The sequence below is a fragment of the Malassezia globosa genome, assembly GCF_000181695.2.
Source record: "Malassezia globosa CBS 7966 chromosome Unknown mgl_sf_3.1, whole genome shotgun sequence".
Taxonomy (NCBI): Eukaryota; Fungi; Basidiomycota; class Malasseziomycetes; order Malasseziales; family Malasseziaceae; genus Malassezia; species Malassezia globosa.
Window position 1 is genome coordinate 538390 of NW_001849871.1, and position 16530 is coordinate 554919.

The 16530-nt window shown below is 54.6% G+C and overlaps 6 protein-coding genes across 6 annotated transcripts; 3 read left to right on the top strand and 3 right to left on the bottom strand.

The window, feature by feature from the left end:
- Positions 1-41: 41 nt before the first annotated feature.
- On the bottom strand, positions 42-380 carry MGL_1576 (uncharacterized protein; the record flags this gene model as incomplete). Its single annotated transcript, XM_001731341.1, has 1 exon — positions 42-380. The coding sequence occupies one exon, from the start codon at positions 378-380 to the stop codon at positions 42-44; it is 339 nt and encodes a 112-aa protein (XP_001731393.1).
- Positions 381-668: 288 nt separating this feature from the next.
- On the bottom strand, positions 669-2027 carry MGL_1577 (uncharacterized protein; the record flags this gene model as incomplete). Its single annotated transcript, XM_001731342.1, has 1 exon — positions 669-2027. One exon carries the CDS (start codon positions 2025-2027, stop codon positions 669-671), a length of 1359 nt encoding a protein of 452 aa, XP_001731394.1.
- Positions 2028-2513: 486 nt separating this feature from the next.
- MGL_1578 (uncharacterized protein) lies at positions 2514-5849 on the bottom strand (the record flags this gene model as incomplete). The annotated part of the gene is made up of 1 exon (XM_001731343.1): positions 2514-5849. The coding sequence occupies one exon, from the start codon at positions 5847-5849 to the stop codon at positions 2514-2516; it is 3336 nt and encodes a 1111-aa protein (XP_001731395.1).
- A 495-nt stretch (positions 5850-6344) lies between these two features.
- MGL_1579 (uncharacterized protein) lies at positions 6345-10763 on the top strand (the record flags this gene model as incomplete). The annotated part of the gene is made up of 1 exon (XM_001731344.1): positions 6345-10763. One exon carries the CDS (start codon positions 6345-6347, stop codon positions 10761-10763), a length of 4419 nt encoding a protein of 1472 aa, XP_001731396.1.
- Positions 10764-12349: 1586 nt separating this feature from the next.
- MGL_1580 (uncharacterized protein) lies at positions 12350-15349 on the top strand (the record flags this gene model as incomplete). The annotated part of the gene is made up of 1 exon (XM_001731345.1): positions 12350-15349. One exon carries the CDS (start codon positions 12350-12352, stop codon positions 15347-15349), a length of 3000 nt encoding a protein of 999 aa, XP_001731397.1.
- Positions 15350-15536: 187 nt separating this feature from the next.
- MGL_1581 (uncharacterized protein) lies at positions 15537-16463 on the top strand (the record flags this gene model as incomplete). The annotated part of the gene is made up of 1 exon (XM_001731346.1): positions 15537-16463. The coding sequence occupies one exon, from the start codon at positions 15537-15539 to the stop codon at positions 16461-16463; it is 927 nt and encodes a 308-aa protein (XP_001731398.1).
- Positions 16464-16530: the final 67 nt, after the last annotated feature.

Genomic DNA, 16530 nt, shown 5'->3' on the forward strand with positions numbered 1-16530 from the left:
CGAGCAAGCTCTATAGACCAGTGTGGTTCATTACGTCAGTCCTAACCAGACGGCGCCATGGCTTCTCGCGTATCGCACGTACCCTCTCCATAGTCGTTCTCGTGTTTAGGTGCATCCCAGCGGATATGCAGCACGGGAATGTCATACTGATATTTGCGCCGCCAGTACTGCACATGTGGCATAGTATCATCGCGAATATTGTACGTCGAGAGTGTGAACGACGAGCGCGTAGCTTCCTTGTCCAAAATCTCTTTCATGTCATCACACAGCGAACAATGCGTGCCCGTGAACAGTGTAAAGTGCGGTCCACAGTGGCGCCTGGCTGTAGTATAAGTGCGCTGTACACTACGTGGAACAAGACGGATCGACGATGACCACATGTTTGCCCGCTTCCTGTCCCCCTAGTGTCACACACACCAAGCTATACAACGGCCACGACTACCAACGCACCTTCTGTACGTGAAGGCGGCGGAGACGCCTACCACAGGTGGAGGAACCTTGGTATTTCATCTCCTTCCGTGGCCAACGAGGCGATTCCGTCCGACTATCAGCCACACCACACGACAGAACGAGGTACAAGCGTAAAACGAGTGGATTGTTGGAACTATGCGTACAAGTAGGGAAGTATCTTCAGTGCATCTAGTACAAGGTAGTTTTTCAACTGCATGTTAATAGTTCAATTTCTTGCTCAAGGCTCGCCACCGAGCTTCGTCGTTCGCCGTCCGACGCGGTATAATATCATAGTCCATCTCACCAGAGTCATCAGGGTATAGATGCGAGTGTCTCAGATACGATCGTGAGTTGGCACGTGGGCCAGAGAGTCGATGATCAAGCGACGTCGTATGATGGTGGTGCGTATGCTTTGGTCCTCCATACTGGTAACTCATGCGACGCGCAGGGAACGCGTCAAAGTCGTACTGGTACTCAAAGCTGCGGCGCAGAGGCACATCTGAGCTGCTCTTGGCACGATCGCGCGCACTCGCGTCTGCGCTGCGGCGGCGACCTGATCCGCGACTGTGCCGCCGCTTGTGCCGCCGCCGATGCTCGTGATGATCCTTGGTCTCTTGGTCCTCGGGCATGTGCAGCTGTGTCTCTGGTGGAAGCGGCTGCTCCTTCTCTTCATACACATTCGAGTATCGTCTCGAGTACGGATCAGGCGCGTAGGCGCCAATACCCGCGGCACCTGGGTATGGCTCTTCATACACATTGCGCGCATCGTCGGACCGCATGGGATACGGGACTGCACCGCCCATAGTATAGTCGGGTTCCTGTCCATAAGGCGCGTACGCTTCTGTCGGCGTTGTATACGTGTACATATCTCTGTTGTTCATAGGCGCAGGTGATGGGGCCGGCGCCAACAGGCGCGCTCTAGCTCGTTGATCGGCCTTGCTCTGCGTGTATGCAAAGAGCAGCAGGAACGCACCGACAACAAGAGAGGCCAGCGCAGCCACTTGAAGCCAGATGCCCTTGTCAAGATCGATGTCATATTGTGTGGAATCATGGTAGTACTCTTGAAACAAGTCTCGAAATCGATCGCGTGCAATGATGAACAGGATGAGCTCAATGATAAGTGCAGCTGCTGTTAGTGCGAGAGCCCAGAATGCCGCCAGGACCCAAAGGAACGAGTTTGTGCAGACGGCCAAGAGAGCCGCTCCAGCTGCCAGGCCCGTGAAGCCAGCAGCTATGGGCTGCAGCACCAGTGCATAGGGTAGGTTCTTTACGATAGGCTCCTTGTAAGCGAGCGAGTGTTGTTGAAATGGTTCGCGAATCTGCTTCGTGATCTCTCCGTAATTGTTCAACGCTGCATTCGAGGTCTTCTTGTTCCCACTCTGGGTGATAGCATAATAACCCCACAGACCAAGCCGCAGCAGCCTCGGGCTTTCCAGTCCGATTGTGTCAAAGTGCATGACCAGAAACCCAAGCTCTTTAATATACGGCACCTGGATCGAGTTGATAAGCTGAAGAACAAACGATGCACCTATAAGGAGGAATGCCAAAAAGGCTAGTAAGCGCCCGGCTCCTGACATGGCTCCTATCCCGGCAGCAGCAGCGGCAGCGGCAGCGACAACAACAGCAACACCGACAGCGACTGTAACAACAACTCAACGAGCGGCAGCAGCAGACCTATTTCCTCGATATGTGGTGTTGTAGAATAATAGTCGCGTCGCGATCTCGTTTTCTTTCTCGTTCGGCACTCAATTGTCCCCTTCCAAGGTGCCTAGCCTCATCCGATCAACGACATGCATCAATTATGTGCAGCGTGTCGTGTCAATGGCATGTGGAGATTTTTTTTTTTGCTGGCATGCATGCACGTCCACTGCAGATGGATCGTCATGAAACGTTTGGGTTGCATCCACGTGGTGGTGGAGCACGGCGGCAGGCGCACCGAATGCACATCTTCTGCGCCCCTCGCGTGGCGTCACATCGTAACATATGTGCAACAACGCGCCTCACGCCTCGCGTCTCGCGTCTCGCGCCCCGCAAATTTCTTTTCATTGGGCTGTGTCCCTAGCTTACTCTACGTTGTAAAAGGCAAAGGAAGGCGAGCCAGGCTCCGCTCCCTCCACAACGTGCTTGTCAAAGCCATGCTTGCCCTGCAGCTCATCAGCGCGTGTCAAGGCATCCTTGGCACTCTCGATGTGCACGTCGCGGAAGTTGAGCGTCTTCTTTAGGTAGCCACTAGACGCCTTGAGGGTTTCCGTCTCGTCGAACGGAAGCTGGCGGTTGAATGCCATCTCAGGACCAAACTCAGCAATGCGTTTCTTGAATGCCATCACGAACGGCATCGCCTTCTTGTCCTTCAACAGGCCCGCAGCTGCCACCTCTTCACGCACCTTGACATCGTCCACGCGGCCCGAAGCGCCGTCGTAGTGCTTCTGCACAGCATTCACACACACATCCTGCCACTCCGGGAATGCGTCGGCGACAAAGATCGACACCTCCTTTGGCTTGCGCTCCTCGTACTTGGCCGGCGCTGCTGGGCCCTTGGCCTTACGACGCGTCACCGCAATTTCCGCATCGCGGATCGTCTTGATCGTGCCGCGCACGTACTGGGCAGCAGCTGTCATGGCCGCGTCCTCGGGCTTCGTGGGTTGGGGGAACAGCGCTTTGTGCACTGACGTCTCGTGGCCGAGGATCGTGCTCCAGACATGCTCGGCAAAGTGCGGCGCAATCGGCGCAATCAGCAGCGCCTGCGTCTCGATCCACCGCCTCACCAGGTCCGCATGCATGCCGACATCGGACGTCGCTTCGCGGTACAGATCACGCGCAGATTGGAACTCATAGAAGCCCAGCTTCGACGCCTCCTTGTACGCCGCGCGCTCGTACGCGTCGTGCGTCGCGACGATTGCAGCGTTCATCTCATTTTCAAACGTCTTGTCCCAGAACGAGTCAAGTGCACCAGTCCGCAGCTTGTTCTCACGCACCTGCTGCATCATCTCGGTGCACCAGTCAATGAGCGTGTGGAGACGCAGAATGTTCGCATTGGCCGTCTTCTCCTCAAAGTTAGCATCCTCAATGCCATCGCCAGCATCAGCCAGGCTCACACGCGTCGCATCAGCGCCAAACTTCTCGACGGCCTGACGCAGCGAGAGCGAGTTGCCCGTGCTCTTCGACATCTTGGCGCCATTCAGCATCAGATGGCCGTTCGCTCGCATGCCGCGGGGCCACAGCTCCTCGGGGAACAGAGCTGCGTGGTTATAGATGCAGAAGGTCAGGTGGTTGTTAATCAGATCCTTGCCGGACGAGCGCAGGTCCATTGGGTAGAAGTACAGGAACTCGCGGCGCATCAAATCGGCCTTCTCCCGCGGCACAGGCGAGTTCGTTGGGAACTCGCCGCCGCCGAGCACATAGTCCCAAACCTCGTCGGTCATGTCGTCCGCCTTGATGCCCAAGGGACCAACCACACTACCGTCTTCCACACCACCCTGCAGCATGTACGCGACAGTGTAGTAGGCCATATAGATCGTCGAGTCACTCAAACTCTCCACAAGGAACTGCGGGTCCCAAGGCAGCTTCGAGCCCAGGCCGTACGAACGAGCGCACGCCCACTGGTGCAGCCAGCTCAGCACGCCCTCAAACGAGTTACGCGTCTCTGGCTGGAACGTGTTCATCTGCGCCAGCAGCTTCTCGGCCTGAGCCTTCCACGCCGGCTCGCCGTAGTCCAGGTACCACTGGTCGCACAGCGCGACAATACAGTCGTCACCACTACGACTGATGATCTTGCCTTCTGGCTCCGCATACGGGAAAGCGAGGCCAAGGTTGATCATTTCCTTCTGGACCTTGCTCTTTGCTTCCGTCACTGGCTCGCCCTTGAAGCTGCCCTGGAGCATACGGCCGTTGTAGAAGCCTTGCTTGTACGCGATTTCCTTGGCCTCCGTCAGTGCATTCTTGTCCTTCGGGCTCTGAATCTTGAGCTGCTTCACGAGGTCCGCAGCGATCATGTCGCTGTAGCCTGGAGCTTGCACCACAGGCACTGGGTCCAAAGCAACCCATTGTGGATCGATCTTGTAAAACTCGGCCTTTTTCCGCAGCTCCATCAGCGTAGCGTAGTCGTCTGGCGAGTCGCTAGGCACACAAGTCACGACACCCGTGCCCTTAGTCGACAGCACCGTTTCCATCGGCACCACATACACCTGTTCATGCACTCCAAGCGGCGCCTTTAGCTGCGAGCCAACGAGGGCCGAACCAGGCACATTTACGATACACTCAATACGACCGCGTTCGTCAAAGATGCCTTGGTATGCAAAGTTCCGAGCCGCACGTTCCGTGCATATGTACACGTCCGTGTCATTCACTTTGTACGCACCGTACTCAATTTTCGGGCCGACGAAGCAGTTCGTCTGGCCATACATCGTCTCGGGGCGCAGCGTGGCGGCAATGAAAAACACCCGCTTGCCTTGAAGCTTTGCATCCACCAAGGGCGCAGCCTCAGCGGACCATTGGACGACCTCCATCTTGAGGCCCGTGTACTCCTGGGGACCTAGACCCTCGCCGTCCGAGCGGTCGTGGTCCATGCATGGCTGGCCATCGGTGATGGAGTAAATCGTGTAGCGCTCACCGAACTTGATCTTCTCCATCTTCCGCAGCTTATTGATTTGCCAGCGAACAAACGAGTCGTAGTACGGGTTCACATCCGTCGTCAAGAACGCACGGCGCCAGTCGATGCGCATACCGAACGCATCGCAGTCGCGCTTCGCAATCGGCGGAAAGTAGCGCAGCCAGTATGTCGGGTCTGCAAACTTCTTAATTTCATCGCGCGGCACACCACTATTCTCCATGATTTGGAACTGGTACTTGAGGCCGGTCGACTTACCGGCGAGCTTGCCCTTGGTTGCCTTATCCACGCGCTGTGGACCAGCCTCGGCAGCCTTCGCCTCTTCCTCCTGGGCCTTCTTTTGTAGGTCCGCTTCTTCTGCAGCCTTGGCAGCTTCAAAGCCAGCAAAGTCGTCGCCGAACATTTCGATTTCGCGGATCAGCTTGTCCGCTGCCGCACGGATCGGCATACCTGTGCAGTGGAAAGCCCATGGAAACAGCGCACGCTTGCCGCACATGCGCTCGTATCCCGTGGCGAACTCGACTTTGGACAGGGTAAATGCATGTCCCAAATGCAAGCTGCCATTCATGTACGCATACGGAATCGTCGCGAAGAACTTCGGATACTTCGCACGCACTTCCTCCGGCGTCATATCGCGCATCTCTGGCTCATTCACAGGCGCATCCACGTCAAACACACGTGTCGCAGCCCATGCATCTTGATACTTTTGCTCAAGTGCACGCAGAGAATCACGCTTCGCTGTGTTCTCAAGCTTGATAGGCCCGGCAGCAGGCGTAGCCTGTTTCGTCGCCATCAGTGCAGGTTTCGTGGATAGGCACCTGCACAGAAAAGTCCGTATTGGTTGGTTCCAGTGTCGCACACTGAACACACGCAACGTCGTTGTTCCTAGAAAAGACGTAATCACTGGAAATTGCACTTGGCGCACTTTCTACATGAAAAGGGGGTTTTTCCCTCCCACACACATCCACACACACATACGCCCCCCCTCTTTCTCAAATCTAGCTGCCAAATGTAAAAGCCACGCGCGCGATCTTTGAAAAGCGACTGGAGGGGAAGGGGGCCTTTCTTACCTGGAGCGCCGTATCTTTGACTCGTTTCACGTGACGACTCCACACATGCACCTCTCACATCACCATTTCAGCTGGCCAACGTGATCAGGCGTAGCCTAAAATGAGCAATCGGCCTGGAGTGTGGAACGCGTTTAGAACGTGGACGACTACGGCGTGGCTCTCTCTCTCTCTCTCCCATAGAGTGCGCGTCCGCTTCCTGGACGTAAGCGCGCGCGTTCATGAAAGAAGCGACAAAGGCACGTGCTCCGAACGAGGTGACGGCCGTGGAAACAAGTGATATCGACGTACCTCGTTGGCGTCCGCTCTTGCATCATAACGAGCCACAATTAGGGTATGCAGGGGTCAGGCTTCCGTCGCACAACCCGGTTGTACCTACGCGCCATCTTCGCTTCGGCGCAAGTTGCAAGCCACCTGTACCTGAGGACACTGGTTCCGTGCATGACAAGATCTATGAACAACTATCCAAATATGGCGCTGTGGATTTCTTGAGCAGCATGCTCGATACTCTGCGGCAGCATCGCCGATCTCGCAATCATATTGCTGATGACAAGAGTGTGCAATGGAAGCCTCTTGCCCAGCCTGCCGTAAGCGAGACCATGCTTGATATGTACTCGCGTGATTTGGCGAACCGAGATGTGCCTTTTGCTACGGTCGCCCGTCGCCTTCCCCGTCGCATTAGTGCTGAGAAGATCCTAGATCTTTTATGGCGTGCGCCCATGGGCTCATCACCTTACAGTGTTCCATTGCCGCGCGCTATATGGCTCATACGTCATGAGTGCTCACTTGATATCCAGGAAGCACAGGAACGCGGCGACAATGCTGATCAATGTATATACGAGTGGAATCATTCAGTGTTGCAATGGCTACAGCAGTCCCTGGACTCACTGCCTACCAGCGAAGACCAACGCCACGTGTGGGCGCATCGCTGGGACTACGCCACCGCCCTTGTTCACAGCCTGATGCATGCGCAGCTTCTGGAGCCATATATATTTTATCGTTGGATTGTCACGCAACTGGACGTGGTGCGCGGTGCGCCACGCGCCTGTGTCGCCCAATTAGCGATGATCCATATGGAGGATATACTGACACATGCAGCACTTGGAACAGCGCTTGTTACCGCCCTTGCCCGTGTCGCTGAATCATCATTTCCTTGGCTTAGGCAGCAATCGCACGCAATGCTATTCCACTGTGCGCGCCTACAACCACATGCGTTGGCACACGCACGCTCGTTTTTGAACGATTCGCGTGTCTTGTCGCAGTACTTGACACAGGAGCGTGTGTGTAAGAAAGCGGAGCTCTTGCCGACTGCTCTCTTTCCTCTTTTGCCGCATTACGAAGCTTGGGATGTTGCTGCGGTGCGAGCTCTTGACTCACAGACAAGCGTTTCATCTACGTTTATCGCCTTTTTTCTCCCACGAGAGGCGACTACGGAGGCGTTCGTGAAGCAGCGTCTGCATATTTTGTATGAATGGTCTTGTGTGCACAAGCACTGTGGCTCGCATTCAGGTATGCACCGCGCATTTATCGCTACAGCGCTAGTTCGCTTACTAGACGAGTGCCAATCACAGCGACTTGCGTCATCTGATGGCCGCATGATACCCTGTCCATGGAAACCCATCTCGATTCCAGAAGTTACCCTCCAATGGACAGACAAACTTGTCTCCGCGTCAGAGTTGAATCTTGTCGCCGCTGCACGTCTGTTAGGCTCGCTTGCAGAAATCAATATGTTTTCCTACATGCAGTTTCTTCAGCGATTATCGACGCGCGGCCTTGTCCGTTCGGGCACCGAGCCACGTCTGCACCATCATCGCTTGGACTCGCATGATCTCATGCGTCTTTTGCGGAGTATACCCACACACAGACTCACTGCTGCGCAGCAGCAGCAACGTCGCTTGGCTATCTACGGTCCACGCCCCTCTGAGTCGTATGAGGAGACGGTGGAGCGTCGTGCTATTCGTGAGCTGCACCACGTATTTCATTGGCACAGCGACGTCCCAAATGTGGCTCGTTCGCCGACCCAAGATCCTCCTCGCTCAACTGTCACTTCGCCTGATGCTTATTCCGCCAACTCGTTGTGTGCATCGCCTACCCCATATCTATCGCGCTCGACAGTAGCCTCGCCAAATCCATATGTGCCGCGTATCTCGGTCATTTCACCAACTCTAGAAGCCAACGAGCTCGTTTCTCCGAAACCTGCGTCACCGGCGACGCCTTCAGATCCGACAGCCGACATTCTGGAGGCGTTCCAGCTGCGCACTCGTCTACCACATCTATGGAATGCTTCACCTTACGTGCAAGCACGCATTGTGAATCGATTTCTTTCGCCTATGCTTTTTCACGATCTATCAGCATTGAATGCGGACCGTTTTGCACTTACAGCGTCGGTTCTGACAAAGATTCATGCGATGCAGACTTTGGGTCGCTTGATGTGCGCATTGCTCGATGGACATAACCTGTCGTGCGTGATTTCCATCTGTCATACAGTTGTTATGTATGCGCGCATTTGGGACGCGCTCGAGATTGCTCCTGATTTGGTCGGACGTATCGTCCCATATGCCATTACAGAGCCCGTCATCAATTCCGAGATCGAACGCGTCATCTCTGTCGCCGGCCGTGGCATGACTGTAGCAATGGCACGGCGCGCACTCCATGCATTAGGGGAACTAGATGTGTCCGTGCCAAACTATGCGCCCATGCCCCAAGCGCCTCTCGTCAAAGAGCCCGATGCTTGTGCCGAGCAGCTGTTTGTTTCCTTGTGTCATACCCAGCCAACACAGGCTTGCGTGCCAATTGCCCAACATGCTACTTTGGATGAAACAGCTGCTCATTTGCTCGTGTACGCATTAGACAAACTCGCACAAAGTCCTACATATCCCCCTGCGGCCCTTTCGACGCTACTAGCGACACTCGCCGGCACGGTCGGCGTGCGTCTCGACGAGAATGTGCACGCATGGATTCATCGCACTTGGCGCCAGCCTAGTGCGCATGCGACTTCGAGTATGTGGATCGTGCTGGTGGTAGGTCTCGTGCGACATGGCTTCGTTCATGCACCCGAGCTTCTTCAGCGAGTTATAGCACCGTTCATGGAGCAAGCTCCTGCGACCCACCCTGGCTGGGATGCCTGCATGTCGCTGTTGTTCTCGCTTGTGTTTACATACACGGCTGAGCAACATCCATGTTCCATCGACATCCTGGGCGAGGCCGGCTGGTATGATGTGAATCTTCTGCGAGCTGATATTGCTTATACTGATGGTTTTGTGCCCCTTCTCTCGGCACTCGACCTGTGCGAAACACCTCATCGTTGGCAGTGCTGGAACGTGCTTTCGCACCAAGTGCCCAAGCTGCATGCCTTGTGGATGGCTCGGCCTGATGCTATTTGGCGCGGCACCCTTACTCTGCGAGGCAAAGACCGGTTTCAACGTGTGCGCCGTCTCATACATGTGTTGATGGAGCAAGAACCTCGTGGCACCTTGCCTCAGCCACGTGCCGCCACGATGACATCGTCTCTTCATGCACCGAGTCTGAATGTCAACGACCTGTATGAAGGCTCACTCGCGGCATTGCAGTGGCGTCTCGTACTGGAAGAGGCCAAGGCAATAACTGCAGAAGTTGGCCGGATGCTTCTTGCTCCTCGCTCGAGTCAAGCCCCTATTGATCTCGTACTACAATGGGATGCGTCGCCACACATCGTGTCTATTCTGGCACAATATGCTCTTCACACATTTGTACAAGCCATTGATACCCCACACCATCTTCCTAATGCCATATCTGGTCTTGCCCACCTCATGTATGCCTACCGGTGTGCATCTCCCATCAAATGCGATGCAAGTTTGGCCACACAGTCTGTACAGTGTCTCACGCGACTGCCGACGTCTCTGGCGCCCGTCTTGCGAGCATCAGCAATCCTCAGTGTATTGCGGTGCGCCGCACGGGTTCATTCTGACGCATGGCTTGTCGTGCTTGCCAATCTTTGTGATGAAGCCCGGGACTCGCCTCTCGCTTCGACTGTTGCTGCGCACGTGCAATGCTGGATCGATCCTACTGTGCTGGACACTTGGCTAAGGTCGAGGGTGTCTACCAACGAAGGAGAGGTAGAGAACACAGATGCGGGATCAGTCTCTAGCTTGCTCAGGTACAGCCGTGACATCACAAGACTCCGAACCTGTTTGCCGGCAGACTTGGTGTCATCGCCGTGGGATTGGCATGACCAAGTGTCTGAAACGCCAGCCGACGCAGTTCCTGCCGATCCGTGGTCACATTATCTACACAACGGCACATCAGTTCCTCTATCTCTATTCCACGCTCAGAAAACACGTGATCGAGTGCCAATCTGCGCAGATGGACCGCCCACTCGACTGGTGTCTGAAACGTCGTACGGTGATGGCGATGACGCTGTGACACGTTACAAGCCCATGACCAATGTGCCAGTTCCTGAGCGCGGCCTCAAGGCCAAGGCAAAGAGGAGCAGCAGCCGAGGCGGCAGTGGTGGCAGTATCAACCATACGACGCCGACACCGGAGCAAGCCGCTCACCCTAGCTACGTTGCCAGTGCCAACCCTGATGCCGGGGGGCGACCTAGTCCTGCCGCCAACAGCGACAAAGACCAGCCTGCCAAACGCGCCCGCATAAAAATTTAAAACTGTATAAGTAGTAGCATGTCAACGTACCACACTCAAATATGATTCTGCCACGATTCGTGCGCGCGCATTGAGGCTCAGTTTCATTTCACTGATCTCCTTGTCGACCTCCTCCATGAACTGGATAATAAAGTCGACAAGCTTGTGTTTTAACATAGACTCTGTGTGAACGTTTGTGATCAGGAAGGAAATGTCGAAGCCGGCAATAGGCTTGCGACGTAATACGACAAAGTTTTCAGCACGCTGCATCAAAAAGCGTGTGAATTTGTGACAAAGAATTTGCTCGATCTCATCAGCTTGTTTGATCTTGATGCTCAATCGCACACTGTTCACAGACGGTTCAATCAAGACATATTCATGCTCGTTCCGGCTCACAGTCAATGGCATCAGCACAGCTTCAGGCGTGCGCTGTGCTTCTACCTCAGGTGCATTATGCCGCTCAACGACCTGCGAGCCAAAGTTTTGCAATGTCAATGCAGCTGTAAGCGAAGCGCGCACACACTCTAGGTATGGGCGCAGCGTATTGGACTATACGACTCCAGTTAGCGTCCGTTTACATTTCGATAATGTCAGAAAAATACGAACCATTTTACTCCAAAGGGTCTGTGGTTGGGAGAGAAATGCGTCCTGCGGCACACGTTGTCTGCGCCTAAATGTATCAACAACCCCTCTCCAACAAGTGGGGATTCGCTAAGAGATCCTGAGCGCACGGAGCGTGCGGCTGTCGCATGGTAGAGCGTCCTAGTAGGCTAGTTCAGCTGAGCAGTATCCTCCACATGCCCACACAGGGGCCATGCCACATGGCACTTTGGCGAGTTGGAGTGGGAGTGGGCGGCGACGACAGTCTGTCACTCCATTTTTACGCAGGGTAGTAGTAGTAGTAGTAGGCTCGTAGCTGTCTGTCTACGTCATATTACGGCCACATTTCCATAACGTACTTTCACCACAGATAGGAAAAGTGTTATACACCTATGTACACAAGTTCAGAGAGTCTCTATTGCTGAATGAAAAAAAAAAAAGAAAAACATAGCCGACTTCCTACTATCACTCTGCTCTTTACTGCTGAATAGAGAACGATGGATAGCTGCCGCTGTCAAACGGTGAAGAGATGAATCGGGCGAGTGGAGTGGCTGCCTCGCTGGTTGGCTGGTAGCGAACGAAACAAAGCGCTTCCGATGGCGAGCAAACGATTGTGAGATAGCACGTGGTTTGAACGGCAGATTCTCGTCTGAGTATCGTCCGTCTCTGAACGTTCGCTCCGACAGCCGTGTAAGTCTTACGTCCAGGCACCGCATACCCTCGCCCCCTCTGATGTCAGGTACGTTGTGGACTTGGCGACGAGCATGACAGATCCACCATCCCGAACGGATCCCATACCAGCGACGGCGTCGCATGCTCCGCGGGGAGTCGCGCGTGCATTTCGCCCGGAAATCCTCGACGCTGAAGCGAATCCAGACCTATATGGCCTGCGCCGCTCGGTATGTTCATACGCGCATGTTGAGACAGAGCTAACGTTTAGGGCCGCGCACCGCCGCGAAAATCAGTAGGTTGCGCGTGGTTATGTGAATTGCGAAGACTGACGGATTATGCAGTATGTGACGGAAGACGTAAGCGACGACGATGAGCCAGAAGATGATGGCGATGATGATGGAGATGCCGAAGTGGATGAACATGATGACGATGAGGATGAGGAGCAGAACGTCGAGGATGATTTTGACGATGATGATGATGATGATGACGATGACGGAGAATTTGGCGGTCGCAAAACGCGCCGGCGGCGCTCGCGCCGAGGCGGTAGCCATACGAATGGATGGAGTACAGCCGTTCGCATGTCCAGTCGGCATTCCACCAAAGTGACAAATTACGCCGACGACTACCATGGCATGTCTGAGGATGACCCGTTTGAAGATGAAGTCGACTCTTACGAGCAAGAGACAGCTGAGCCAGCTGAGCAACTGGACCAAATCGAAGGAGTGTTTGGCCATGAGCGTGATGAGGCATTCAAGGACGACGAGGACGACGAGCCAACGAGAAATATGCGCTTCGTGATCAAATGGCGTGGCTACTCTCATCTTCATAACACGCATGAGTTGTACGAGTTTTTGCAGCGTTTCCCAGGAGCAAAACGCGTGAGCAATTATATCAAAGCTGTTTGGCAGCCGATGCATGACATCTCGACGAACCCGCATGCTACGCGCGAGGATCTTGAGGCACTTCAGATCCAGCGTGAGCGGCAGCGTGCGCTACTGGAGAGTTTTCGCACCGTTGAGCGTGTCATTGCTCAGCGCGATAATCCACCTACGAAAGAAGTGCCATACACTCACACCCAGTACCTGTGCAAATGGAAGGAGCTCGGTTACGACCAATGTTCTTGGGAGTCTGAGGACGATGTCGCCCCCATTGCACGTGCTCAGATTGACGCATACCTGGCGCGAGCCACGTCTGTGACTGTGCCATCGCGCAGCGAGTCGTTTAGCCGTGGTCGTCCACCGTACGTGCGTATGACGGAGCAGCCCAAATACATTGGCGAGCATGGCACGCTCAAGGATTTCCAAATGACAGGCCTTAACTGGCTGGCGTACTTGTGGAGTCATGCGGAAAATGGGATCTTGGCTGACGAAATGGGCCTGGGAAAGACCGTGCAAACGGTTGCCTTCTTTTCCTACTTGTTCCACACGTGTTACCAGTATGGACCGTTTCTTGTGGTCGTGCCTCTATCGACGCTCCCATCGTGGCTCTCGCAGTTTGAGCAGTGGGCACCGGACATGAATGTTGTTGCTTACACAGGCAACTCGCAGAGCCGTGAAGTGATTCGCGAGTATGAATTTGGCCCGCCGCGCAAAATGCGGCTGAATGTCCTTTTGACAACGTATGAGTTCATCTTGAAGGATCGGGCCGAGCTGATGCCGATCAAGTGGCAGTTCCTCGCAGTCGACGAGGCACACCGCTTGAAGAATGCCGAGTCGCTTTTGTATGAGTGCTTGAGCTCGTTCCACTGTGCAGGCAAGCTTCTGATCACTGGTACGCCGTTGCAGAACAATGTGCGTGAGCTAAGTGCGCTGCTTCATTTCCTGCGGCCGGACCAGTTTGATTTCGAAGTGGACTTTGACATTTCGAATGTCGATCAGAACAAGATCCAGGAATTACACGAACGCCTTGAAAATGTCATGTTACGTCGTTTGAAGCGTGATGTTGCCAAGGAGCTGCCGACGAAGTCCGAGCAGATTCTGCGTGTGGAAATGTCGGCAATGCAGCAGCGCATGTACAAGGCTATTTTGACGCGCAACTACTCCTTGCTGAGTGGAAGCCATTCCACGCAATTCTCTTTGCTGAACATTGCTGTCGAGTTGAAGAAGGCATCAAACCATCCTTATCTCTTTGATGGCGTCGAGACGCCGACCAACAGCCGCGAGGAAACGCTTCGCGGCCTGATCATGCACAGTGGTAAAATGGTCTTGCTTGACAAGCTTCTTGCACGACTTAAAGCCGATAACCACCGTGTGTTAATCTTCAGTCAGATGGTCCACATGCTAGATATCCTCTCTGACTACCTGAGCCTTCGGGGTTACGTGCACCAGCGGCTTGATGGCACGGTCTCTTCGGACACACGCAAGCGAGCCATCGATCACTTCAATGCTCCACAGTCGCCGGACTTTTGCTTCCTCCTCTCGACACGTGCTGGTGGACTTGGCATCAATCTAGAGACCGCCGACACGGTGATCATCTTTGACAGCGACTGGAATCCACAAAACGACCTTCAAGCCATGTCGCGTGCGCACCGCCTCAACTCCAAGTTCCATATCAACGTCTTTCGCTTCCTGACGAAGGGCACTGTTGAAGAAGACGTGCTTGAGCGGGCAAAGCAAAAGATGGGCTTGGAATATGCCATCATCAATCAGATGGACACGTCCGGCACGAACTTTGCGCCCAAGTCGCTGTCGAAGTCGTCGCAGAACTTTAGTCGCGAGGAGCTCGGTGCCATTCTCAAGTTCGGGGCACAGAGCATGTTCAAGAGCGACGAAGATGGTCAGCAGAAGAAGCTGGACGAAATGGATCTTGACGATATCTTGCAGCATGCCGAAGCGCGCGACACAGAGGCCGATAGTAATACCGCGTCGTCTGGTAGCCAGGCATTCTTGCAGCAATTCGCTCAGGTCCAGGACTTCAAGGCGGATGACGTGTCCTGGGACGATATCATTCCGTCGGAGGATCGGGCCAAAGCCGAGGAGGAAGAGCGGCAACGAGCGGTGGAAAGCGCAATGGCCGCGAGCTCGTCGCGCCGTCGCGCAGCCGTGGCGTCCAGCGAGGCTACGGCTCATGTCACTGCGACTGAAGATGGCTCGGGCGATGCCGGCACGTCGACGACATCCAAGTCCAAAGGCAATGCAGGGAATAGCAGCAGTGGCGGCAAAGTCACCCGCAAGACGTCCGGCCAGCGCTCGCTCGAGCTGAAGGAACGTGACTTGCGTGTCTTACTGCGAGGCATCCAGCGTTGGGGTGACATTCGATATCGATACGATCAGATTGTGTCAGAAGGCAAGCTCATGGACAAGAACCGCTCTGTACTCATGCAGGCTTCGAAATGAGCTAGTCGCTCTGGCAGAAGAGAAGCTTGCGGAGCACTTGGCCTTCATCAAAGGCAAACAGGAGCGAGGCGAGGAAATCACATCAGCTCTCCGGCAGCGTGCCGTGCTCATCAATTACCGAGGCATATCAAATATTAATGCCGAGACACTGCTGATCCGGCATTACGAGTTGCACTTGCTAGCCGACATGCTCGAGCGTGTGAATGACGTGCGGCAGTGGCGGATTCCCGTTGACAATTTGAAGAGCACACTCAACTGGCATTGCGAATGGGGCCATAAAGAAGACTCCATGCTTCTTGTAGGTATTTGGCGGTACGGCTTTGGGTCCTGGGAGCAGATGGAGGTCGATCCCGATCTGGGCCTTCAAGGCCGCTTTTTCCTTGAGGAAGGCAAGCGCCATTCAGATACCACGAAAGACGAGGACGACACGTCGACGTCAGCGGCCTCGGCACCTGTCTCGACGGCAAAAGACGAAACGACCAAGTCCAAAACAGGCGCTGGCAAGTCGCGTCCGATTCCGAATGCGATCCATCTTGTCCGCCGTGGTGATTACCTGCTCAAGACCCTGCGTGAGTCGGTAAGCCACCACTCGCATCACCATCACGGCAAAAGGGACGATGAAGGCGGCAAGCCTCGCAAGCGATCGTCCCGGTCATCATCAGGTTCTGGTCGAGCAGAGAAAAGCAAGCGCAGCGCAGCGCAGTATTCGTCGGACGAGTCTGACGAGGATGGCTATGCGAGTATGGATGAACTCGAGTGCAAGGAGCTTATGCGGCCATGCAAGAAGCAGCTCAAGACACTCAAGGACGACACCGAGCACCTGGACCGAGATCGAAAAATCGCCACGCTTAAACAGTGTCTGTCGGCTATCGGCACTCACATCGACCACGTCATTGCCAGCAAGTTTGCCAACCTGCCCAAAGCGCGGCAGCAGAAGTGGTATGAACATCTGTGGGCATTTTCGTCCTTCTTTTGGCCCAAAAAGGTTGAGCCTGAGAAGCTGCGTGCTATCTATGCCAAGCTGACAGGTCATGCGACGAAAGAAGATACCAAACGCAAGGCTAGTGCCGAGCCAACCGGCGCTGATGCATCCAAGAAGCCTCGTGCCTCGTAGATATCATAGACATCATGCATACCCAGCAACGTTCGTGGTAGATGAATCCTTTTCCTTCTTCCTTGCT